Source organism: Anas platyrhynchos, chromosome 3 (genome assembly GCF_047663525.1).
Source record: "Anas platyrhynchos isolate ZD024472 breed Pekin duck chromosome 3, IASCAAS_PekinDuck_T2T, whole genome shotgun sequence".
In the NCBI taxonomy this organism is placed as follows: Eukaryota; Metazoa; Chordata; class Aves; order Anseriformes; family Anatidae; genus Anas; species Anas platyrhynchos.
In genome coordinates this window covers 72,490,186-72,517,081 of record NC_092589.1, presented here as the reverse complement: position 1 = coordinate 72,517,081, position 26,896 = coordinate 72,490,186, and the positions used below count along the sequence as shown (strand labels likewise).

Sequence of the window (26,896 nt, the reverse complement as noted above, 5' to 3'; positions counted from 1 at the left end):
TAAGTATTTGTTTTTGGTATTAGTACTTTAAAAATACATATATAAAAAGTTTTGGAGGAGATTCGGGGGCAACCTGCCTTAGGGCAGGGGAGCACGGAAAGCGGGGCTGTTCAGTTCCAGGAGGTGATTCTGAGGTAGCTGCGGGTGGGCAGGGAAAGGTTTTTCTGCTTAATACCTGCCGATTTTATCAACCAAAGCCAATCTTAGAAGTATTTGGTGTGCTTTCTGTTAGGGTTTGGCTTTTTTGTCCCATTTGGCCCGCAGGAGGCAGCAGCAGGCGCCGTGCGGAGGCCGCATGCTCCCGGGCGCTGGATGTGACGCGCTGAGGGCGGGCGGCAGCGGCCGTGAGGCGCCATGGACGCGCTGGGGCGGGTGGTGTGAGTGAGGGGCTGCGGGCGGGGGGAGAAGGCGATGAACGGCCCCCGGTAGGGATTTTATCCGTGCCGGGGTCCTGAGCCGCTCGTGTCTCCTTCCAGGAAGCCCAAAACCAAGAGGGCGAAGAGGTTTCTGGAGAGGAGGGAGCCCAAGCTGACGGAGAACACGAAAAACGCCATGCTGATAAAGGGGGGGAACGCCAACCTGACGGTGACAGAAGTGCTCAAAGACATCGTGAGTGGCCGGCAGGGCGCCGGTGGTGATCAACAGCACCCCTGCCGCACGGCACTGACCTACCTCTGCTCTGCTTTTTGTTACATCGCTTTGATTTCAGCTCTTTCTTACTTTCTATAAATAAACCCATCCACGATTAATTGGGAGCCAAGATTAGGGTTACTGACCTGAAGGGTTTTGTTGTGGGCAGGCTTCCTGAGGTGACTTCCTTTCTGCGTTGATTTGCACAAACAATTGCTTTATTTCACGCGATCGTGTAAGCTGTGTTGTAAATGGCTCAGTCTTCAAAATAGGACTATAATCAAAGTTTACAATTTATTAAAGGAAATTAAAGGTAAGCAGACAGCGCTGGGTGCGCTGGGAGTCTCTGCTCCAGCAAGACGCACGCCAGTTACGTCAAGCAGCTGATTTTTATGCTCCTAGGCTAATACATATTCATTACTACTTCTAAAAAAACCAGGGTTATTATAATTAGTTTCCGGAATCCAAACCCTCCTACTGGAGCATGCGTATCAGTCTCCGGTGGTCCCTCTGGGAGTCTCTCGTGCTGAAGGCTCATAGTCTTCCTCCCTCTTGTCCTCCTTTGTCCCGCTTGGCTGTATGTCAGAGACTTGTGCAACATCCCCTGCAAGCTTTGTCTTTTGGTCGTTCTTCAGCTTTCCCCGTCTCCTTAATCTCCTGGCCAGGTATCAGAGACTTGCATAGTGTCCCATGCAATAGTCATAATAGTTAGCAGTTATTCTGAAACCCCCCAGATACCAGAGACTTCAAGGAAAAGCCTACAAATACATTTCCCTTCAAGCTCTCTATTGACACGAATTGCTAAAACATTCCTTTGCAAAATACAAGAATTATATACATTAACCACTCTGTTTTTCTTAGACTTGTGGTTATACAGGGGTATGTATGACAGAAGGTCACATTCATCATACCATGCGGCCCTAGCATTGTTCCATATTGACACGAATCAGATGAACACATTTCACAGCTCCAAGGTTTTAGAAAGAGCAGTTTTGTGCCTTTGGGTGTGTTTGATATAATGCCTGTTTAACTCTGTCTCTTGCAGTATGCCGTGAAGAAACCTTTTGCTGTGCTGTATAAAAAGTAAGTGGTCACGTGCAAGACAGCATTTGGTAATTTCCAAGCATGAAGAAGAAAGAAAATAGATTTAGTTTAGACATTAGGAGGAAATTCTTCACTCTAAGAGTGGTGAGGCCCTGGCACAGGCTGCCCAGAGAAGCTGTGGGTGCCCCATCCCTGGAGGTGCTCAAGGCCAGGCTGGAGGGGGCTTTGGGCAGCCTGGACTGGTGGGAGGTGTCCCTGCCATGGCAGGGGGTGGAATTAGGTGGTCTTTAAAGGTCCCTTCCAGCCTGAGCGATTCTATGGTTGATTCTATGGCTCTATGAGTCTCTGCTGCCTAGCGTGGGGGCTCAACCAATGGAAGGGGTCACAGAAGGTGACAGAAATTCATCTTACATTTTAGTAGAATGGAGACAAGCTACAAGTGTTCGGTGTTGATGCTGAGCCCAGTTCTGTGGCAAGTGTTACAGAGCAGTTCTAGCAAACTTGAGTGGTTGGCTTCCCCAATTCTGCTCTGTGCAGCCAGCTAGCGAGGTTCTGTGTAGGGTGGGTGGGCTGGGCTGGTTACGGTGATAGGCTGGTCTTGCTCAAAATGGGAACCTGGTGTCCATATAGATGTAGTGCAGAGGCATTGAGAGTAGCAGCTAAACTGAACGTGGGATGAACAAGCAAGGCAGTTGTTTGTGAAGTGTCAGTGGCATAGCTGTCAGTGGCACAGGAGGCCCCAGGAAAGCTGGAAAGGCTTACTGAAAACGGCATCTGCAGTGCCAAGGAAGGAACACCTGGCGGTATTATACAGCTTTTGGTTGGAAATGAAACTGAATTTCTAACACTGGACTTTCCAGCAGAATGCAGAATCACAGTGTTATTAGAAGATAACTAAAGTGCTTATCTTAGCTTTTACTATTTTCATTTTTTTCCCCCTTTTCCCCTCTCAGGAAAAATATTACCAGGCCTTTTGAGGATCAGACATCATTGGTAAGTGTAAGCCCTGTCTTGTCTTTTCTTATGAGGTTTTGCAGCTGTAAAGTTATTCATAACTTTATTGGAGGATAGCTTTCTTTCAGACTATGATAAATTAGATGAGAAACCAAGTCTTAAATAATTTTGGATAAGCAGAAGGTAAGTTTACCTCTGCATTTATGGTGCCAGTAGGCGTTTTATTCCTCTAGCTTCAAGACAGAATCCTGATACTGTGGGAATGTTGGTGCTTGCCTGAAATGCATGTTTCTTGAAACTGACAGGCAAATTTAGGAGTGATGTAACAGTGCTTGATATAAAAGAAAGGGCTTTATTTTGGCTTTCTAAAAGCCTATCCTTTTAAGTGTCACAGCTTATGAACCACTTGTTTTTGAGTTGGTGAATTCATAGGCTAAAGCAGTTAAATGGAAGAGTCGTAGCTTTCTGTGACTTTTGGCCATAGTCAAATGGGGGAAGAAAAGCTCAACAGAGTACTTTTTGCAAACACTTGCATCAGCACAGCAAGTATGAGATCTGAACTTAGACTTTAATTCCAGTGTTCAGTAAAGCACTGTCAGAAACGTGAACAATTTCACTTAAATACATGTATTTGGCCTGCAGTGAAGTTGGAAAAGGGGCTTGTCAGAGGCTGAGAGGATATTTTGGAAGGGAAAGTGGCATCGTAAATCCATTTAGTGATATGCATCTATCTGGATTTTGTCTCAGTATAGTGCTTTAAGGTCAAGCTAACTTATGAGCAGGTAGAGAAAAAATAGAGGGGCTAATTCCAAGGTTATATCACACACATTTATACTTTAATTGAATCATTACTTTTGCTGCTGAAATGTCTGTCATTAAGTCACTGTATCTAACAAAACAAGAGAAAGCTGGTGGTGATGCACAGTCATGGTTTTACATTAAAGCCAGAAATGAATGATCCCAAAATAAGGTTTTTTTTTTCCCCACTTACCATGCGTTAGTAGTGCTTGCTCTGTGTCACTGCTGGCTTGTGTATAGGAAATGAGGGTCAGCTTTCCAATGTGTGAGGCAGTTGTTAAAACAACTCCCTGAAAACACTGAAGCGGGGAATTTGGGGCTACAGAAGTAAGTAAAGCTGTGGAAAAAAACTCACTTAGACACACGAGGCAAAAAATGCATTTTCTTGTCTTACAGGGATTGTGAAAATAAAGGGGAAACATCTGAAAAATCTCTGTAATTAAGAAGGGAGAACAGAGGAGAGAAGTAATGCTCCTTAATGATCATTAAGGAACGTTTTTTAAACAGTGAAGGCAGCCAGTAGTGAGGGCCAAAGGGCAGTGGCTGAATTATAAATAAAAGGAAATTAATTGTTATTTAATTGTTATTAATTGGATCCAGCTGCCAATTTTAGCTTATGGGACTGAGACATACACTTTTCTGGTAAATGCAGTTGTCCTTCTCATTAAGCCGCTCCTCAACTCAGATGTCTGTGACACATACCTTCTCTAAATATTTTTGAACACTTACAAACTGGAACTCACAATTTATTATGTTTTCTTTTTTTCCAATTGTAGGAATTCTTTTCCAAGAAATCAGATTGTTCTCTGTTTATGTTTGGCTCTCATAACAAGAAGAGACCTAACAACCTGATAATAGGTAAGAGATGTGTTTTATTCAGATGAAAGGTCTAGCTTTCAATAAGTATTTAAGTATCTGGGTTTTCTTCCTCTCTTTTTCTTCTCCTCTACAGGTCGCATGTTTGACTATCATGTCCTGGACATGATTGAGCTAGGCATTGAGAACTTTGTATCCCTAAAAGATGTCAAGGTAAGGAATTGCTGCAGCATTTCGGTGACATCTATTGGTGGATTTTGTTGGTGCATTGGCATTTTCTGTGCATTAAAGACCACCAGAACCTTTTTTAAATAGTGTTTCATGCAGTGTTTGGGGACTGCTTATTTGTACTAGGGTAGAATATTACTTTTTTTTGCTCTGCTTTTTGTCTGGGTTGCATAGGGCAAGCTTGCTGTAGGCTTTCTACAACTTCCTTTAAAAATTTTCTTTACTCCTAAAATGTTAATTTTTAATTAAAGAGTTACATTTACAATTTTTTTTTTGAGATGCTACCTGTGGGAAGGTCCTATATAAATTGGCATGCCCTTTGAAAACTGATATCAGATTAAAAACCAGAAGGTGGCCCAGCCATCAGAAGAGACAGCATGGGGTAGCTGTGCTTACAGCCTCTTCCCACCTCCCCCCAGTAAAGTTTGTCCTGCTATGCAGCACAAATATGCAGCAGTACCAGTTGGAAATGTTTCCAGTCCATAACCAGAGAGGCACTCTGAAATTTTTAGCCTTCAGTAGCAAATAAATGCCAGTTGTCAGGGAACTGTGCTTAATTCAGACAGACAGCTAACATTTTGATTATTTAAACTCAGAGAAAATTCACCTTTTATCGTCATGTTATGTTTTAGTCTTGCCAAAATGAGCCAACTTTGTACTTTTGTACCAAACACTTCATGTGCTGCAAAAATAAGGTTTATGATCCTTGTTTTCATTAGTTCAGTGACAGAACAGTTTAGAGGGATACTGAAGGAATTTACTTTTATAAAGGTGAATCTTTCCCATAAATTCAGATGGTTTGCAGTGAGTGTTTTCATACCATTGCATGCTACATAGATGGTAGCACCATCTATAGCAGGGAAATTATAGTCAAGTAATTGTATTTGTTCACCAAAATGAGAATGAGGTGACTGACTAAACCTTACTTTTACCTTTTTTCGTGTACTCTCCAGTGTTGAAGTACAATAGATCTGTTTGCCTCTAGTTTTCTTGGTAGTGGTTGCAGTCAAATTAACCTTTTATTTTCACTGCAAGGTGTTATCTTGTGTGTTTCATAGTAAAGAATCTCTTCTTGTAACCAGCAGAAGGGTAATAACATTCACCCATGTAGAAACAGTCCTTCCATATGTATACAGTGCTGTTCAATGAAAAAAAGTGTCTGTTCTGTCCATGTTGATCATAGATCACAATTTTTCGTTCTGTGATGAATGGATAACCAGCCATTAAGTCAGTAACATGTTCCCTAACGTGGTCTGAATTTGTCTTGTGTTTGAAATCCTTATTCCATAGAACAATAAATGTCCCGAAGGAACAAAACCGATGTTGATATTCGCTGGTGACATGTTTGAGCTAAATGAAGAATACAGAAGACTGAAGAACCTTCTCATTGGTCAGTGTTTGGATTATTTGAGCAGAGGGATTGCGTAAATCTGTAGCAATGTGATCTGTTGGGAAACGCTGGTTTGTCAATAATTGTTTGCTTCTGCTCAGCACAGAAAGAAATCGAGAGGGGGCACTTGTAAACTTCATGTGATGTGAAATTAGAGTTAAGTAATCACCATGACTGACAGAGGTGAAGAAGACTGGCCTAAAAGATTCCAAAGTTGAAGTTTTGTGCTCACTGAAATTCACAATTTTGATTGTCAGAAAACTCTGGCATTTTTCAAAAAGTCTTTTCCTTGTAATTATACCAGGTTATTACGTTTCTAACCAAATAATATTTTGAAATATCTAATTCTGAATCAGTGGATTAAGTTCATGAGGTGGGATGTCTTTGCTTACAGGAAACATCACATAAGTATAATTGAGTCTGCTTTCATCATGCAAGCATTTTCTGCTGGAAACTTGACGAGTTCTAACAAAAGTGCCATTGATCTGAGTATTTGGAATTAATATGTGCATTGAAAATTAGCTGTAGATAACAGCTGGGTCGTAATTTCAAGGCGTGCTGGGATCTTAGTAAATTAAGTAGCATAGAGTGTGTGGAGTTACTTTGGTTTGGTTTGTGTTTTGTTTTGTTTTGTTTTTTTTTCCTTCTGTTTCAAGGTTGGAAGCATCAGATGTTGAAGCACGTTTTAGGATTTTTCCAGGGAACTATAAAAATGATGAAACTTTTCTTAGGGTAACTTTTGGGGACCTGGAGGTTGTACGTTACAGCATCTCCTGACAGTAGAGGGGGAAAAAAAAGTCTTGCTAGGGTGGCACGGATTTTTTTTTTGCTATTTAATGGGTTTCCTAGAAATAGGTTATTTTTTTTTATTATCATTATTTTTTAAAGCTTTACTAGAATAGTGAAACTACGAATAAAAGAAGCTGTGCTCCTTCAGCTCATTCTTGGGTTGTACCAATTCATAACTGTTGGTCTTTGTAAGATCTCCCTTTCATGTGGAGAGAATATAGGTCGGGCTCCTTTTTCTAGGCAAACAGGCAGAATGATTTGGAAAGCAGCCTTAGAAGTGATGCTTCCCCCTACCCCCCTTGCTCTTACGATTCCTTAAAGCCAGGTGCTGCATCTGGAATGGGACTAAAAAGGGAGCAGGAGAGGAGAATGCTTGCATCCTGTCAATACAGCTGACTCTTGGGGTAGATGAAAGATGAGTAATTGTGCTTATAAAACTTTGGAGGTGGGTGACTGTTGGATGTGAAGATCAGCAGCACAAACTTGCATTATTTAAATTCACTGTAAGTGAACATTTACAGTGCAAGAAGCACGTGAATTATTTTCTAAGGTGTATCAGGTTCTGACATCTGTACGATGTTGGTGATTGGCATCCAGGTGTGCTCCTGCACCCCATTATCACACAGCTTGGGGCTTTAAATGGCAGGCATGCATCCGTAGATAGTTGCCAGATAACTAACTGGTCTTTCCTGTCCTATTTCTTCTGAAAAGAAATCCTCTCTCCTCTCCTGCTAATTTGCCTGTAATGACTCTCTGCAGCTGAATTTGAAATTGAACTGAAATTGATATCCAATTTTTCTTCTTGAATGTGCTCCAAGTACCCCAAGTCTTGATGTTCTGTTCTGTGAAATGCCTGGATGCAAAACAACAGACAAAGGAAAAGGTTAAGTCGTACAAGGCTTGAAGGTATCAGCAAGCAATTAAAATAATGCAGCTGATAATTTGAGTGCTTTTACCTGATAGGGAAGAACAGATTCATTTCGCTTCTGCGTAAGATTTGTTTTTAGGCTGCCACTCTATTGCTAAGAGAGACAGAAAAATGTCTAACAAACAGCAAGTGGTTTGTTACCGTAGCAGTGCTGTTGAGATCCTGGAGGGAGTATTTGATAGCAAACAGCTTCTTGTTGCCAAAGCCATGTGATGCCAGGGATGCTGGTGAACAACCAAGCTTTCGTTGGCTTTTTTATGGTATCAAAAGGGTTTGTGCATGTTTGGAGTATTGTCTTACAGCAGTTTCTTTGTAGAATTAAAAAGCAAGGGTGAATTATTGTCTTCACGGCAGCCAAACCCTGCTAAAGTGACCTCTGTCACTTAAGCTGTGAAGTGCAAGGAGTTATTTAGAAGGTAATTAAATGGCAGCTGCGTTTTTCTTTAGAGATCTGGAGGGCAAAGACACCCTGTTCTTTCTCTTTGGCTTTCATTGCCCAGCAAGATGGTAGTACAGGAATCCATTTACAGCGTAAGTCCTTGCAATTCAGCTCATAAAACTCCAATAACTTGTATTTATGAAGCATTTCTTCTCTCACAACGCTGCCTGCTGGCCAGTTCTGCTATTGCACACTACTTCCATTTAGAAACGGCCAGGCATTACACGGCTTGATTATATACTTTCTATCTAGTCCAATGATTTGTAGGAGTCCTCTACAGTTTTCTTCATACAGTCTTATACAGATTTTTTTTTTTTGAAGTGTCTTAAGGATTTGTGTTTTCCCCCAAGAAAGTGGATGGCTGGGGGGAAAAAAAAGTCTGGGATAGGCTTTAAACTCCTCCCATGATAACCATGGCTACAGAAGTTACAGTATTAACCAGCTTTTGGATATGAACTGATGCAAAAAGAAGTGTATAGGCTCATGGTCCAAAAAAAATTAGGGATTTGACAGTTAGGATTCTGAAAATGAAAAAGGTTCTCTGAAGCTCTCTGCAGGAAAAAGTAAATTAGACGTGCTGGAAACATGTTGAGCGCACGAGGAAGAACTAGGAATGGAAAGAGAGGAGCAAGCAGTTCTCTAGTCCAACCAAAGCAAGAGCTGTAAATTAAAAATATATTAAAAATGTCAGCTCTCTGGGCATGCTGAAGCGTAAGGTTTCTGCAGCTGTTAAACACTGCCAGGAAACAGAAATTCCTGACCACCTGCATTTGTTGGGAAGAGATCGTCCTGTGGGTAAAAAGATGTGCGATGCCACAGGAAAACACCGAAGGGAGATGTTGCCAATAAAACCACTGACACTGGGATCCTGCAGAGAGCTTGTCAAAGGGAAGATAGATGCAAAAAGCAAAAAAAAAAATAAATCAAAAAAAGTATTTTATTTGCAACTTTTCCTCACTAACCCAGGAGAGGAGGAGTTGTGAGTATTGAATCGACCAAGGACATTTCCTGGCTAGACTCCAGCTGATATGTGCCAGCAAGACTTTGTTTTGGATGTCATTCCAGCGCTGATACTCTTGAAAAAAGGTAGTGGAGGAAAAGAGGACTTGCCGAGGAATCTGCAAATGGGACAGAACGGAAGAGACTGATGTGTTTTGCATCTGTTAGCAGCTCTCCTCTGTTTCGGCCTTGCCTTGTCATGTTTATTAGCACACCTTGTTCCCTCAGACAAGGTCATGTTCTTTCTCCACCCTCTGCATGTGTTGGACAGATTGCTGTGCTTGTTGCAGGCGGTCTGATTGCACGGTATTTTTCGTGACCTTTTATAAGAACCCAGCTAAAGATGGCTAGTTTTGTATTTAACCTGTATTTCAGTGTTCTGTTTGCAAACGGAGTATTTTCAGTGTCTGTTTTTGTAGGTGTGTTTCATTTATTAAGTAGAGAAAATAGTAACTGTGATCACAAATTCTGCGTGCCCAAAGGCCAGAAGTGCTTTGTCGGGGGGGAGGTATGAAAGAGCTGTGAGAAAACTTTTTTCCCCAGAGTCACCGAGAAAGAACGTAGATAAGATTAAAGAAAATAGTTTTATTCTGTTTTGTACTGTTCATCACTTCTTTGCACTCTCCCAAATTTGGCGCTGATTATGTGTGTTAAGTATTAGTTTGAATGCTGGCTTAAAAAAGACACCTGAATTAGCCTAAATATCAGAGATACATTTCATTTTTATGACTTTGCAGCTAAAAATTTAGAGGAGTAGACAATTCAGTTATCCCAATCACCTTAATAAAAATAGGTTACTGCTCTGAAAGCATGTTTGCTCTTGTCCATTTACTTGATTTTAGATAACATATGTGTATTGCTACTGACTTGTCTCTGGAAAGTCGCTCTATTCCTGTCAGGATCACAGAATCATCTGGGTTGGAAGAGACCTCCAAGGTCATCTAGTCCAGCCTCTGACCTAACACTAACCAGTCCTCCACTTGAATTCACGCACAAAGACCTAACTTGATGCTGAAAGAGAACCTCTGTAGGCATCACATCGCTGCTGTGGTGTGGATCTGTTATAAAATAAGCTGATTTGTTAGTCAACTATTGATCTGATTCTCAGTCAGGAAACCTGCCTCTTACTCTTTTCAAATGTCCTTTTAGATTTCTTCAGAGGTCCTACTGTGCCCAGCATTCGCCTGGCTGGCTTAGAGCATGTCCTGCACTTCACAGCCCTAGATGGGAAGATTTACATGAGGAGCTACAAGTGAGTATGGGTTTCTTCCATGTTTGCTTTTTCGGTACGCTTGTCAAGGTTTCCCAAAACTCAGCCTGCAGTTGTGTAATTGAGCTGGCTGGAGCAATAGTTTACTTCATTTAGAAACTGTTGTGCGTAGAGGTTACTCTAGCATAGCTCAGAGTAAGTTGCATGACAGAAGGGAAACGCTTAAGCCCTGTACCTACTGCTTCCTTCCCTTCCTTGCTGAGCTCCTCCTAGCTCGGAGGGCTGCCCTTGATACGGTTGGATGGCCAAGGTGTTGTGAATTCGACCTTGTGAACTGGTACGGTCTGAGTGCTATCTTAGGCTTCAGAGACTGATCTCAGGCTAATTTATAGGGCTCTCCTCACCTCCATTTGTCAAAGAGTGACAGGAGCTAGGCTGTAGCCAGAGGTACACAAGGAAAACACAGACAAGATTACCTTTTTTTCCTGCACTGGTGTTCGCTCACAGTCCGTGGCCTTTCCTTAGCAGGTTGTGTTCATAGCTTGTGTGTTCCCTGTGATTGTATGATTTTTGTTATAACAAAATATCTACAGTCTCATTCTAAATAAATAAATAAATAAACTAACACAGCAAAACAAAACGAACACCGCCAACAAAAAAAAATCTTGGCTAGGGCTCAGAATGTTTTGCTATAAACTGTAGCACTTGCTTTTTCTCTGTCTGTAACACACAGGGCACTACTTAGGATTTGAGGAATGGCATGGCTTCTGCAATTGAATTGTAGCTCTTGTAATGATAATGCTGGTCCTATTTAGAAATAATAATAAAGTGACCTAAACTAGATTATATTTTGGGGACATTCAAGTTGTGGAAATGAGTGATAAAGGATTATTGACAGACATTTTTCTCAGTAATGGAGTTTGCAGTAGTAATTGTTTTTAATAGTCTTCCCAGCCACGTGATTGAACATGCCCTTTAGGAAGACAGATAAATCTGTAGCACAGAGGACAAAGTTGATGTGTTTTTGGTTTTGTTTTTTTTTTTCTTCTAGGGTACTTCTGAAGAAATCTGGCTGTAAAATACCAAGAATTGAACTGGAAGATATAGGACCTTCATTAGATCTGGTTATGAGGAGAACACACTTAGCTTCAGATGACCTTTATAAGCTGTCCTTAAAACAACCCAAAGCCCTGAAGGTATGTACCTTGGAAACATAAGTGGCCTTGCTTTTAGGCACTTGATTTCGTAGTTCACTGGTAAATGTGGATAGTAAAGCCAGATACCTGGCTTCTCAGCACAGCTATGGGCACACACTACTCAGAAATACTAATGTACTTCTTCCCTTACAGCCGAAGAAGAAAAAGAACATATCCCATGATGTGTTTGGTACAACTTACGGTCGAATCCACATGCAAAAGCAGGATCTTAGTAAACTGCAAACAAGAAAACTGAAGGGGTTGAAAAAGAGGCCTGCGGAGAAGTCAGCTCAAGATGGTGGAACTAGCCCCAAAAAGCCAAAATCAGCATGATAGTCTGCAACTGCTTTGGAAACCCTTTTGTATCTTTGAATTTTTACATAAATTGTAATATAAAAATGTCAGACATAAAACACTCAGCTGCCTTTGTTGCTTTTTTTTAATTAAAAAATATCTTTACGGGTTTGTCATTTTAAAGGGAACATTGAAGTATTGAGCTTTAACATGGAATCTGGTTATTTAGAAGAAAAAACATGATGTCACTTGCTTAGTTTTCCAAAGCTGAATATTTATTCTCTTGGTGTTAGCAAACATATGCTAGTTAAGCAGGTGACTCATTTCCCAAACGGTTTTGTGGCTATGATGTTGGGGAACCTTGATCAATCAACCTATCTTATTAATTCCCTGCAGGACCAGAGTAGTGCATATGCATAATACATGCAATATGGCTTCTGTGGCCATTTATTGTTTCTATATTTCAGTTTTTACACAGCTGCAATACTTAAACTACAGATCATTTTCTGAAGTGTGAACTCAAAACGTGTCTGATGCCAGACTATGTTTTTAATTATTGCACCAAGCCCTACTTTACACTTGCAGAATTGGGAGTGATTAAGGTGTTTTTACCGTGTTCATCACCATGGTAGCAAAGTACCTGATATTTGCTTTAGGCATAAATGAAACCTTTGCAGTTTGAATTTCAATCTTTGATGCTTGATTTGTGCCCAGATTAGAAGGAGCAGAGGTAAGTTTGTGTTTTTACTGTTCTTAAGTATTTCTACTGTGCTTCATTTTACAGTATGTTTAACAACCATGAAAGGCCTTTTTTTTTTTTTTTAACCTGCATTTGAAAGCTGCTTCCCTCTGAAGTTTATGTCCATCAGTTGGTGAAGACTCTGTTAAAGGCTTGAATAAAAAGGATGAGAGCTTCAGAGCTTAGTGAAAAAGGATGAGAGCTTCAGAGCTTAGTGAGACACAGCTGTGGCATTCTACGTTTTGGAACATACTTAAAAACTGTGTTGTTTTTTTTTTTTTTCTTCTGCTCATCTCTTTGGACACTATTTTTCTGTCCTTTAGGATAATTACGATGAAAGTGTGTACACAGCAAGCTTGCTCTTCCCAGTTATATTTTCAATACTTTCTTGCTGTTTTTTTTCAGAGTTTAATCAACTGAAGTATCACATTAGAAACAGACAGTTCATTATTTTTACTGGTTTCCCGCGTCCTGGATGGAAGCTGTTGGGAAGCTTTGCTCTCCTTGTGAGAGAGCTGAGCTGAACACGTGGCTGTGCAAATACCTCGTATGATGTTCTTATTGTGCTGGTTTGATCAAACTCGCAGTGTGACAAAGAAAGGGCTTTAAAGGTTTTAAAGGCCTTTTTGAGGGTATTTAGCTAAGAAAAATACATATCTTCAATATTTTACCTAAAAAATTTGCATCATTATACAAAATAAATTGTACAGCTCTCTTTATCCTTATTTCTAGTCTAACGAGGTATTTGAGAAATGGATAATTCCATAAGCTACTTCAGTTTTGTGTTCACCACCCATCTCTCTGAAATGCAAACCGCTCCAGTGTTCACTGAAAGCAACATCTGGTAAAAGCTATACAAGAACTGCACTGCTAAGTTGTCTGTTTTTGCAAATATCCTTTTACTCCTGCTTTTTGTACTGTTGAAACAGTCACAAAGGACAAAATATGAGGCAAGAATTTGCCTAGATACAATGTAAGGATATTTAGGCTATAGCTTTTTCATACTAGTTATGTTATATTGCTAACAAGGATTTAAGTTCACTCCATTTCTCATGAATACTTTGTGTTAGGTGAAGTGGCACCATCTTGGTGCGAACTGAGTGGGCAAGGGAAATTTCTTAGGGCAGAAGTGAACCACTGAGTGCGTGAGGAGATGGGATGGTGGCAAGTCACAACTGAGCTCACCCTGCTTTTTCTGGAGTTCATCCTTGCTGTGAACCAGTGATTAAGCCATGAAACGTGTGGCTGATGTGATCTCAGACGTTCAGCGCGCACAACTGCACCTCTGCGTGGCAGGCAGTAGGTACCTTGTGAGTAGCTGATTTAACTCAAGGTAAATGGAGATACGAGGGCTAAATATAACAGCTTTCTGCTGGCATGTTCTAATTTCTCACAGTCCTACAGGCGTGAGGAAAGCTGTCAGGTGCTGCAGCGTGGCCGTGTGCGTGGGGAACAGAACACGCTGTGCTCGGAGGGCAGCTGATGAAAGGCACCTGCCTCACCTCAGCTGCCCCTGGCCTCCAGAGGTTCAGAAAACACAAACGTGGCCCCAGGGTCTGTGTGGTGCGGGCAAGGCCCTACTGGTACATCCACCCCTTTCCCTTGGCTTTCATCTCCTCACCTCCCAGAGATGCACCAGAGATAGCTTTGTTTACGGGTTGAGTGCAGGAATGAGCTTGGTTTGGAGGCGATCCCCGCTGGGGAAGCATTCCTCCCGAGGCTGTACCTGTGCGGTGAAACGGAGGGGGAGTTGCAAATCAGTAGCTGAGCCCGTGCTGTATTTATCCGAGCTGCAGGATGGCAAAGGCAGGGGCTTGTGCCTGCTGCAGGGCCGGGGTTTGTAGGCTCACGTTGCACGGCTCTGCGGCTGGCGTCCTCGCTGCTGCTGTAGGTACAGCTAACCTAAGCGGTGATACGCTTAGAGTTCGTAGTCTACCTGCATTATATGCTTACTTTGCTCTTTTCGTGTGGTAAAATTTAAAGAAAAGATGGAAGTGAGGGTAGATACTGAGCGACACTGTGCCAGGCCCTTATGGGAACCTAGGCTCTAGGTTAAGGGGATCGGTACAACGGGACAGAATGAGCACTGAAGGGGATGAGCAGCGTCTGTCTGAAAGGAGCGTACGAACTCCTTCCCATTTCCTGGATTTTGTGGGTCTGAGTTTATCTGCTGTTCCTCAGCAACCTCATTTGTTTTCACCGAGTGCCCTCGGGGTTTGACTGAGATGGGCTTCCCACCCCTGCTGGCATGGGTGCAGCTGGGGAGGGATAGGAAAGAGCTCGGCGAGAGGCAAGGCCAACACCACAGCCATGCTGGGTGTGGCACTGACTGCTGCCTCCTTCAGCAGCCTGAGAAGGCCGAGAGGACCGCCGCTTACTCCAGAGGCTGTCAAATGTGAAGAAGCTCGAGGAGAACTGTGTTACCGAGGTGTTTCCAATACCAGAGAGAAGGGAGTGGAAAATGTTAGCTATACATACAACATAGCCATATATAATCCATATTAACACATGTTGTATGTGGTGCAGGGCTTACGTTTGTGAGTGAGCTTCACCACAACTTTCCCTGTGAAGCAGACACCATTTCACAGGTGTGACAGCAACACCTAAATGACTTTTGGAAGGCATTTGCTTTGGGATCGAAGGTAGAACATGGAAGTTGTGAGTTCCCTGCCTATTTGATGGCTTCCATGTGCCTTCCCGTGCCTTTCCCTGTGCCTGTGCTGTGGTGGAGCTGGAGCAGCTGGCACCAGCACTTGTCTGGAATGATGTTGACCCGTGTGGAAGCACCCCATAGGGGTATTTTGCTCTGTAAAGCTCACAGAAGCATTGAGGTCTGTCAGCGCACACCCCTGACATGCCCTGGTCAGTAGTAAGAGGGGCAGTAGTTCATCTGCGTGCCCTCTAGCAAAGCACAAAGAAATCTATTCAGTTTTAAGACAAGCTTCAAAACAATATTCAGAAAACTTCTTGAAATGTTCTCCTCTCCCTCAGGATTAACCTTCTGACACAACTTCTGATGTGGCATCTCTCTTAGCTGATTAGCTTAGAGAGCTTAGCTTATTTTAGCTCAGGATTTTCTCTGCTACAAAGATTTTTTTTTTTTTTTTTTTCAACAAATTTCTCCCTCCCACACCCCCGCCTTGATGCTCTGGAGCTATGCTATGAATGAGGCTTTTTGAGCTGCGTTTGAATGATTTTGTTTAATAAGCTTGAATGAAATACCAAGTTGTGCTTGTCCTAGTCTGAGCATGGGCAGGAACACTGCATGGTGGTATGTTTTACTTGGAAAGCCAGCACTGCAATCCTCAAATCTTTCAGATTTAGTTATTCTCCTCAGTTATGAAAAATATTTTACATTTCTTTTAAACCCCATTAGACCTGTGTTGCTGTTTTCAAGAGGCAATAGCTGATTAGGCTCTCAGTTATTTCTTTTCCTTCTGTTCCTGGAAGGAAATTATTCTGTGGCTTACGTGGTGAAGTGACCAAAGAGTTTAAGTGTGTATAGACAAAGCTGTCCCTGTTAAAGAAAAAGTGTAGTTAAAGGAACAATAAGGAGAAGTGGAATGCTTTTCCAGCATATAGCTGCATAGGGCACAACAAATCTAGCCCACAAGATGCTCTCATGGTTGAGGTCCTATCAAGCTTGTTCCTTTAGAGACTCATGCTTGTGGCAGGAGACTTAGGCTACCTGACACGTGTGCCTTGAGGGAAAAAAATGCATTAAATGCTAGAAGAGAAGAAGGAAAAAACTTGTCAAAATTTGTGCTTTACTAAAATGGTGCCAGCATTTGGTCAGAGCCAGCTCCACTAGGCTTGTAATGGATTCTGGGAGCTGAGTTTACAGGAAAGTTTTGTTCTATTAAAAAGTAGAACAGGATGAACTTTTCAACCTAGTGGGTAAAGAGCTAGTTTCCATGGGCCGAACTCTGTAAGCAAAACAAATGCGTGCTAAGAAAGAACAGGCAAACTTTTAAGACACGGCTTTGGAAGAGGTGTTTTCTCATAGCAAAAGCCAGATGACTGAAATCAGAAACTTTCTGGTCTTCTAAGTCTTCTCCTGGGCATTGAACATCTGACTTGCAAGATGAGAAAGGAGAGATCAGAAGAACTTACATCTGCAAAAACAATTTTGAGGCCTGTAAGAAAACTGATGTGTACGTAAGTGTGGTGTGTTGGTTTTAGTTGGTGGGGTTTTTATTTTATTTTATTGTATTTTTTTTTTTTTGGATGAGAAAGAATCATCAATTATGAAATGAAAGAGTAAGTTCTTTAATATCTTTTTCTGTCTGTCACCCAGCGAAAGCTGTTGCCTCCCCACACACACAACCATATGGGGGTCCATAAGAGCACCACAATATAAAGTAACATTTCATTTCTACCTAAGGATCGTGAGTCAAGTTCAACCTAAAAAAGGTCTTAGGGCCCACTGAGACTCTTATTTAGAAATAAAAACCACAACTCCCCAACTCTAGATTTACTTGGCACTGCCTGTTTTATAGCAGACTCACTGGGGAGGTTTGCCTTGAAGCTTATTCTGTCCTTATCCAAATCAATGAAGTCCAGCCTTCACGAAGAGCAAGTTTTGAATGCTTACAATTATTTATTTGTTGTAGGACCGTAATACTTAGTTTCCTCAGAGAAGGACCCAGAACCCTGTTGCACTAGACAGAGTAAACACAGCGTAAACAAGTCCTCACCAAGGTATCGACACAGCACATGGCTCTTCAGAGACTGAACGTGCCTTTCCCACGTTGTAGTAGCTTCCCTTTAAAACAATAATTAAAAAAAGCCCTCAGAACTTAGCCTTCGAGGACTCCTGTGTACTTGCATTGGACGCTGTAGAAGAGTGTTGAGGGCAGTCTGCCCTAGAGAACCCTGTTTCTTGCTGCTGCTGAGTGAAACCCAAGGGAAACCCTTAATGAGAACAAGCATTCCTGTTTTTGTTTGGAGAATCGTTGTTCTTTTGTGGTTTGTGCTTGCCAAGAAGCACTTGTGTGATTTAAGTGATTTGTCGTTTTAGGTCGAGGCTTTGGGTGGGGGATATGGGAAGTCCTGGATCCAGGTTCTGTGGACCAGAAAATCTATCTCAGCTTGCGGCTGAGGGAGAGATCTTAGTGGAATCACTAAGGATTAACAGTTGTTTAAATAATGCTATCTACAGGATGAATGTTTGTAAGCGATATGAACCCTCCTTTTCCAAACACGCTGGCATCTCCCAGTCTACGATGAGAAAAAACTGTTGAACTTCTGGGAACGGCAACATTTGCAGACCTTGTGGAGTCCTAATCACGCAAAAAGCCAAAAATTGCCATTGAAGGAAAATTCTGGGGGTAGGAGAAGGCTGATTTGTGATCACGGAAACATTTCATACCTTTATATTCAGTACCACATGCCAGTAATGCCAACAGTAATGCTCAAGTTTTGAAGAACAGTTAAGTGGGAACAAAGTGCTTTACTTCTTTGAATTTTCACCCGTGTCACAAGACCAAAATCACAACCATGCTCAATTCAGATCAAGAATTGTTTCTATCTGAGTTGATGTGAGAAGAACTTTTCTAAAGATAGATGAATAGTTATCTGTGCATTTTCCCCCAGATATGAGAAAATAAACTGTGTTATCTGAGGTAGCAGGGAACTACAATTGTGCGTCACCCTGGAAGCTTAAAATGAGGGTAAGTGTCCTGTTCCAGGTGCTTTGGAAAGGGTAAGAGAACAGGGAAAAGCTCAGCAGAATTTTCTTTCAATACCTAATATTATTTCGTAATACAAGGAAACCTGCAGTTTATTGAGATGGAGATAATTTCCCGATTGTTGAGGGTTTTATTCTTAATGGATTTTTCTTTTATGACTTCACCTATTGGTTTACTGAGTAGATCATTTTGGTATCTCAAATATTTTGTATTGATCACTTCCATAATTTAGTTCTGTAGAGTGAAGCAGTAATTATTGGGTTAAACTTGAGGCCTGATCATCTTTTTGGGTGTCCATTAGCTCTTTCATTTGAGAGTTAACAGATAAACATTTCCCTTCACCTGTTTTATGCCAGTAACAATTGAATAGGCTTCAGTTTCCTTAGTGATTTCTTCCCCAAGCTGAGGAGTTCTGATTAATTCAAATGCTTTGCATGTAGAAGCAGTGTCATGTTGCTAATTTGTCCTCTTTGTACTTTTTCTAGTTGTTATTCTTCCCAAGAATGTGATGTGCAGAAGTGTATGTAGTATTGAAGGTACTGTTGCAAGACTAATTATGATGTGCACCAACTTATTTCTGATCTTTCTCTTCTTAATAATGATTAATGAGCTATATGCCTGTTAGATATTGTTGTTTAGTGAGCTATTGCTGTCAGAGAAGGAGCCAACGTAAGTCCACGATGTCTCTTCTCTACTGAGCTTTCTAATTACTAGAAATTATTAATTTAGGTGCATAGAGAAGGGTGATTTTTTTTTCCATTTATGTTCTCAGTGTTGAATTTAACCTTCTATTTTCCTCCCCAGTTACTGGCTATATTCAAATTCTTCCACAGCTTATAACTTGGTTTAGGTTGGACATATATTTTTTTGAATCAGATTTTATTTATTTATTTATTTTTAAATCAGATTTTATCCACATTCTCTGGGATCTTTGCCAGGCCCTGTGATCTGGCAATGCTGACCAGTGTTCTGGTAACTCAATGATCTGACAAAGTTTGCTGATGATGGATAACTTGGTGTTGTAGAGATGAGTGCCACCTGCGAAGATATCCAGAAGACTCTTCTGAGAATGCTATTTTAATGCCAGTCAAATTAAATTTGCTGTTGGTAAGTGCAAGTGATGAACAGTCCTGACATCAGCTTTAAAAATATAGATATTCTGAGTGAACCAAGGCTATTTATGAGTAAAACTTTGAGATTACATTAGAGTGAAGAAGTCCCTCTGATACTCTCAGTCAAAATAAAATTAAAAAAAAAAAAAAAAAAAGCGGCAAATATTAAGAATTATGATGGGAGAAGAAAAATAGCGTATTAAAATTTGCTGCAGTAAAAATTTTAAGTGTGTCTATATCCTGACTGCTTTGTGCAGTTCAGCTGTCCCTGACCCCTACCTTGAAAAAGTCCATAGCAGAGCTAGCTCAGAGAAGGACAAAGATAATCAGGCGATATGATATGGGGCTTCAGACTGGGAAAAATATAACTGAAGGGGAATATAGCAAAGACATTTAAATTTATGTATGATGTGGAGACAGCTAAAAGGAAAAGGTTGTTCCTGTATTGGAAGAGACTGAAGGATTGGAAGGATAGGTAATTTCTCCACCTTAGCAAGCTCTTCCCGAGTAGCCAAGCCAAAGCCTTATGGAGTTTGATAAAGGTTTGGGGCCCCCCAGAGCAAAACGAGTATTTACAGATGGGGAAGGGCCATAGATGGCACCGAGGTGGACGGGATGCTGGAACACATCCTGCATGGGGAGAGGCGGGGAGGTGAGGAGACCAAGGGGGGGCTCCAGCTCCCGTCTTCTACCACCTGACGGGTAATTGTCAGGGAAAAAGCAGTCGCATAAACCTACCCCGTGTCTTCACACACAGAAAGCTCTGAGAGAGACAAAACTTAATTTCCGACCAGGGCTACTGATCTCCTTCCCTTGAAAGTATAAAATTTCAAGTTTGATTTCCAGAAGAGGAGAATGTTTTTCCCTCTATTTTTAAATCAACACCTCACCAAACCATAGGAGTGTGGCAGATCCCTGAGCACAGATCCCTTCCGTGCTTTTTTCCCCCATCCCTTTCCAGAGCCAGCCTGAGCAGCCTTGCAGGCGCTTCTGGCCCCAAGTGCAGACTCGGCTGCCGACTGCGTTGTCCTGCTCCCGTGTTGCACCATCTCTTTTGCTCAAATCCATTTCCAAATTTAGCCACGCAGATGAAGAAATAAACTGTGGGCAAAGACCATTCCTGGCTTGGCCGGCAGATGGCAATTACTGCTTTCGTTATCTCTAATTAGGAAAAGAGATCTTGAGGCGGCCTTGAGAGCTTGCAGAAGCAGCAGTTTGCAGCAAGCGAGCCGCTGTAATATTGCAGTGAGTGTAAAAAACACCTCTGGAAAGGGACTTCGGCTTTCTCGTCACCTGCTGACAGATCAGATATCAAAGCTTACAAGTCTGATTATTATTTTTTTTTTAAATCTGCTTTGTTTCTGGACTGCTTCCTCTCACAGCCAAGGGTCCTGATGTTCATTGGCATGCACAGCTGAAATTAAAGAAAAAAATAATATATATATGTGTGCCTTTCTTGTTGTTGTTACAAATCTAGGGGAAAAGAGCTGTTCAGAGCATGCAGGTGAGGATAACATTAATAAATTGCAGCCTCCTGGAGGAGGTTAGCAGTGAGGGCTGCTGCAGCAAAATAATGTAAACTAGAGCCAGATCCTTTGCTGAATAAGGAGAATGATTCAGGACTGACGTAAAGACAGTCCAAAGACACTATGCTTCATGGACAAATATATCAATGCTGTCCTTTCCCTTGCCTTAATTCCTGCTTCATTTTCACAGTGGGATGGCTGCATAGTGCTGGCTGCAGCCCGGTGTTTTGGGGACAGAGCCTGGGGATGAGGAAGGGGACAGGGGCCTCAAGCTGCCCCTGGGCCTCGGTCCCCAGCCATCCTGCCGCCTGGGGTGCAGAAGTCCTGAGTAAGCACGGGGGAAAAAATCTTTCTTAAATGGTTCTCTGGAGGCATTTTTACCCAGAGAAGCATAAAGAGGGCATGAAGCGAGCTTTATTTAGCTTTGCTTGGCTCAAAGTTGAGTTGCCCTGACATGAGACCGAGGGCTGAAGGGAGGGAAGAAGGAAATTAGTGGGAAGAGGAACTCGGAGTCCTCCCAAAAAGGCTGGTTGGATTTTAAACACTTAATATTTCAGAGTGACTGAAACAGCACATTTTTCTTTCCAGTCATGCAGCTGTGATCAAACCATAATGAGAATGAGTTCCTAGACCGAGCATGCAATTAACAGTTTTTAACTCAAGGTCCTTTTTCCTGAGCGACTGGAGATAAAGCAGGAGTCAGGCGTCTGCTGCTGGGTTTGTATGTGGCCAGAGCCCTGTGAAACCTCGCCTTGTCAACAAAAGAAAGTTTCCTTGAGTCAGGAGAGGGCATGCCACCAGAAACGAGCCAGTCAAACGGGAAGTCTGGAGGGGCTGTCTGGCCTCAGGCTTCAAAGGAAGCCCGGGGTCTGCTGGTGGTGAATAGCTGAGGCAGACCACAGGGACCGTGTTCAGAAGGTTGTTTAAAAACAAACAAAACCTGTAGCTCATACGTGTTTACGGAGAAGAAATTCCTGCACGAAGGCTGTGCCCCTTGCTTCAACACCAAACTTGTTTCTGAAAACTGTTGTTGGGAAACAGTGTTATTAGGATCAGCAAGGCAGACCGGGAAGGAATTTGTCCAAGTAATTGAGAGGCTGGCTGGGGGCAAGGGACAGAAGAGGCTCACTCACGGTGGTGGGCATGGGGTTAAACAGGGCATCTGTACCTGGCAATTTGCTTGGGGAATTCAGAATTAGAGACATGCCAGGTCTGTCTGCACCAGCGAGGCTCTGAAATGCCTGAGGTTAAGGCTGGACACCATTGCAACAAGTTGGTGGCTACCCAGAAAACAGAAATCAGTGCACCTAGGACAATTAGCACGTCCAGTCAATAACTCAGAGAGATATTGTTCCCCCAAATTAGCTTGACATCTTGTCCTTTATAAGAAGAATGCAACTTGGCTCGGGAAAAAATAAAAATAAATAAAAATAAATAAAAATAAAATAGGCGTAGTTCTTTCATAGCATATGAAAAGCAAAATAAGCAGAGAAGAAAGCACAGAAATCCCCTTGCAGGTTACCCTGCGGTGACGGTGTTGCTGTGGAAGCTAACATCAGACCGTGTTTGCCTCTCTAATTGCTGGCTACGGTTGGGCTCATTGCACAACCAGAAAACTGCTTTTTTCCAACTGATAGCCCTCTCCCACCTGATAGCCTTGCAAATTCAAAGTGGAAAGCGAAAATAGTGTGTACTTTGGCTGAGGGATCGCCAGCCATAAAGATCTGGCAACGGCAGCTGGTGCAACAATTTTGCTAATGATATTTAAATTGGAGTGAATCAAGCATTCGAACACTGAATAAAGAACAGCTTTATTTTTCCTAAGGAGAAAAGCAGATAGGAGGCTGGATGTGTTCAGGTGAGCTTTTTTATTTTTTTATTTTTATTTTTTTTTAAACAATTGTTTCCACACTACAATTTAGCACTGGTTTAACTCCATCAATTCCTTAGATTGGTGTAAAACAATAAAAGAAGATCTGAAGTTAAAGCTCTGTGTTATTCCACAATTTATGATTCATGGTTTGTGTGTAGCATACAAAGCACAACAGTTCATACATGAACACTTTTAAATCAGAATATATTTTTCTTTTTGTTCAACATTTTCCACACGTTTATGATATATTAAGCTAACTCATGCAAAAATAACCCCTCCTTCTACGTGTGGATACACAGCAATATGTATAAGAAAGGTCCTGTGGTCCTTCAGCTTCTGCTTTCCTAGTGACTGGTGGCAGAACATCAGGTATGCTGCAGAAGTGCAGATAACAAAATGCCTTAAGATAAAAAAGGAACTGTAGAATTACAATGTCTGGGAACAAACAGAGTCATAAAAGGTCAGAAAGCACTCTTAATAAAATAAAAAAAATAAGAAACCTAGGTTATTTTTAAGATCACCTTCCCATGTTAGCTGTGACTTTCTCAGCAAGAAAAGATAGGTTTGGGTATCTTAGATAGGTTTGGGTAGTGATAGAGAAAGCTGAGATGACTTCATGATTAATAATGAGGGAATGAGGGAAGATGCATCTTTTTCTTTATTTTTCGTTGTTTGTAGCTAAAATATAAGACACCGCAGCACTTGTGAGCTGCTGAATCTGGACAAAATATGCCTGACTTTTAAGTAAATGCTGCATTATGAATGACCAGCTGTTTGGTAACCTGGTAGTTAGCCAGGGGTAGCACACTGTCTTTCTTGGCCTAAGCAACATGGGCAACAGTAACAGCTAAATTTAGGATTCCTTTATGAAGTTATCTAGCATGAATATTCTCTACACTATAGATTCTTTTCTTCTCTGTATTTATTTCATTTCTCTATCTAAAATAAGGGTTACTGTTCATCTGGTAAGGATTTTTTATTTTTTAAATCAGAGTGTAAAGAGAGAGTGCAGGATCTGTGTGTGTGCTTACTTTTGAGCAAGTGCCACATGGATAGTTAACACTAAGCAAGCGTGTATTTTGAGGAAGGGAGCTGATACCTGATTTACTTAATTTCAAAAGAAGAAACCCCTGTCAATTCAAGAATTGCCTCAGTTCTGCTTTCTATTTCATGTTAATTATTCTACAAAATACAGTTGGTGCAAAACGAACGAGGCATTTCTACACGACTTTTAAAAAAGCTATTTTACCCGTATTACCAGATATGGGATGAATGGTGGGTAAAATATCTACCAACTGGAGGAAACCATAGATAGTATATAATTTTTTTTTTTTCTAAATTGACCTGCAAATGACTAGATTTATTTATTTATTTATTTTTGCTGTGGCATACATCACTTTAAGATCAGTATTTGAGATCGAGGTTAAGGAAGAGATATAGAGCTAGCAAAATAATTTCAAAAAATGTTTAAAAGATTGCCATTCTGTTATTTTTTATATATATTAGAACAACATTTTGTGAATAGAAAAATAGAATGAAGATCTTTTATGCCAACTGCAAGGTGTTATGCTCTATGAAGTGATTTATCCTATATTTAGTATGTGTCCGATCTGTTTTAAGTATTTCAAGGTAAATATGTACACAATCTGAAAATGCTCCCTGATATATTTAGCATCCTTTTACTACTCTTAAAATGTCTTTTTTTTTTTTTTTTCTGTTTGTATTTTTCTACAGAAATCAATTTGATTTGCAAAGGCGAGTAGACTTTCCACACGGAAGACTTTGTTAACAGCTTTAATATGCCTTAATATTTGAATTGACTCATCCAGATACACAGTTTTGCTTACCCAGTAAGTAAAATGCTGACAGTGTTGTAAATCATATCTCGAAATGGGGCCACCAACACCTGCTAACCCTTGCTGTAGCCTTTTGTATAGAAGCGCTTTCGAAGTGACAAAAAGAAAATTGGTGATGTACAAAATTAATTTGATTGGAACATAAAATAGAACTCTTAAAATCAAGTAAGATTAGTGGTGCTTCTGTTCTTGGTGATTTGTTACTTATGTAGTATCAGCAGTGGTAGCAGCTTTTTTTTTCCCCTTTTTTATGTTTTTTTTTAATCTGAAAAGTCTATTGAGTAGCAACTGAGCAGACAGCAACTGAGCAGACAACAAATCTACTTCTAGAAAATAATCAGATAGGGTTTATTTGATACAATATTTGCTTCTCTGACCCTACATACCCTTGTTTAAAACAAAATTGAGCTGTTGAGATTGCAAAGGTGTTCTGAAAGATATTAAATCTACGTAAACAGAGGAAGGAACTTAGCGGTAGTTAGATCCTATGATAAGGGATGCAGTACGAAATACTTGACCTGGATAGTGGTATCAAACCAAGCCCGAAGACAGCCTAAAATGATGGCTTGAAGCAGTTCCTGCTCATTTGAAAGAGTTGTTAACTTTGAAGCTGAATTAAAATGTTGCCAAAAGTGTTAGTTACTTCACTGCCAAGGAAGAGGCAAATGATCATGCCAAGGCAATGTGTTCTTCGTGCTTCCTCGTTTCTCAATGGGATCAAAACAAATTCCACGTTTGAGGGTCTGAATAAACGTTATCTTAAGATGTTCTTCAACTTGATATCTGAGGGTGGGATTAATTTCACCGAATTTTGGATGCCTAGAGTTCTCATATCTACATCTAAGTTATTCACCCGGGCTCCTTTAATATCACTTATCTCATCGTAAATGTTAATGTTTAAAGTAAATCCCGTGAATTGTCCCCTGGAATTTGCTATTGCCTCCTCCAGCAGTATGCAGACGACCAGCTCCAATTGGGTGCTCACCGGGGAGCAAGTCACGAGGTCGTCCAAAGGAATCCAGCGCTGAAAGACTTCAAATACCCAGCTTTACGCAACCTGAGGTTTGCAGGTGGCAGAGGGCTTTTGGAGTTCATGACTACCACTTTCTTTCACTTACCTACTTTCAGTAATAGCAGTTAGAAGGTAGCCCAGATAACAGCTTGTCAAGTGCCTTCTGCACTTCACTGGAGGAAAAAATAAATCCAAATTTCATTTGTAGAGGAAGAAGACTTGAGCCATAAGCTGTGCTCTAGGAGAACCTAAAAGGGGAAAATGTTAAGTCTGGAATTGTTGTTTTAAATAAATATTGCAGTGGGAAATGGAATTGTTGCTTACTCTCAACTTCGCAAGTTAGAGATCAGGCTCTATTCATTCCCTCTCTCTTTCTGCTCCTTTTATTTAGAAATTGCAAAAAATAAAAAATAAATAAAAAAGAGGAAAAAAACCACCACCACAACAACAAAAAACACAACTCATGTTACTTGTGAAGCAGGAGGGAACCTATATTTTGACAAATAATAGCCCTTTAGGGAACTTGCAGTGTAGGTATCAAATGCTAAAACCAAGGTTTGACCCTCCGAATGCTCCCCACAGAACACAAATAAAATCCCTGCTTTGTGTCTTTGGAAATGTGACTCACTGACTTGTGGGGTGAGATGCAATCCCTGTGCTTCGTAGCGCTCAGCAGGAGCCCCGTCTGAAACATCAGTAGAACATCCTGTCTGGCTGAGAGATGCATAAACACTGCTTACTGAAAGGGATTTAATCTAATGTTGATCTTCACACAGTTGGTGATACCGTATGTTTTTGTGTTTTAATGGTTATCCTGTTTATCTCATCTTTCTGACTTAAGGCCAAATCCTTCTGTTGAATAGGTGCATTATAAATACTAGCTGAAAATTAAACAACTAAAAGGCTTAATCATTAAGTGCACGCATTACTCTAAGTGGTCACACCATTTTGTGTTAGCCTCATATATTGCCTGCGTTTCTTGCTTTTGCCCCTGCTGTACTTCTTGTTGCAAATTTGTGACAAAGGCTGAGAATTCTTGATGGTCGTGATAAGCATTTTACTAAAGGCCTTTTTTTTTTTCGTAGTGTGTAGGCATATACTTTTCATTGACTGCAGTACAAATTCTAATCTATTCCACAGAAGAATTAAACTCTCTGAATATGCACTCTTCAGGCTTGGCATTCTATCCCCTTAACCTTTGCCGAATACTACATAATGCTGAAATGCTCTGCAAATAAAATGCCTTATGGAAAAAGACATCTAGATGCGTCACTAGCAGCATACCTGAATTAGATGCGTAATTATTTTATGTTTTTAAGTAGTTGGTAATTTAAACATGCTTTATGCTGGAAGAGAATGCTGCATATGAGAGC

The 26,896-nt window shown here is 41.1% G+C and overlaps 1 protein-coding gene and 1 long non-coding RNA gene across 2 annotated transcripts; both read left to right on the top strand.

Annotated features, from left to right (window-relative positions):
- Positions 1-246: 246 nt before the first annotated feature.
- On the top strand, positions 247-11,840 carry RPF2 (ribosome production factor 2 homolog). Its single transcript, XM_005023434.5, has 10 exons — positions 247-377; positions 477-609; positions 1,676-1,713; positions 2,628-2,667; positions 4,203-4,284; positions 4,379-4,455; positions 5,761-5,860; positions 10,165-10,267; positions 11,277-11,421; positions 11,575-11,840. The coding sequence occupies exons 1-10, from the start codon at positions 355-357 to the stop codon at positions 11,752-11,754; spliced, it is 921 nt and encodes a 306-aa protein (XP_005023491.1). The 5' UTR covers positions 247-354; the 3' UTR covers positions 11,755-11,840.
- Positions 11,841-15,743: 3,903 nt separating this feature from the next.
- LOC140002212 (uncharacterized) lies at positions 15,744-19,333 on the top strand. Its single transcript, XR_011808417.1, has 3 exons — positions 15,744-18,126; positions 18,630-18,680; positions 19,170-19,333. It is a non-coding gene; the product is annotated as an uncharacterized lncRNA (long non-coding RNA).
- The last annotated feature ends 7,563 nt before the right edge of the window (positions 19,334-26,896 follow it).

Coding starts and splice junctions, on each gene's coding strand:
- RPF2 (XM_005023434.5), top strand. CDS start 355: ATGGACGCGCTGGGGCGGGTGGT. Junction 4,285..4,378: donor ACCTAACAACCTGATAATAG/GTAAGAGATGTG, acceptor TCTCCTCTACAG/GTCGCATGTTTGACTATCAT. Junction 5,861..10,164: donor ACTGAAGAACCTTCTCATTG/GTCAGTGTTTGG, acceptor ATGTCCTTTTAG/ATTTCTTCAGAGGTCCTACT.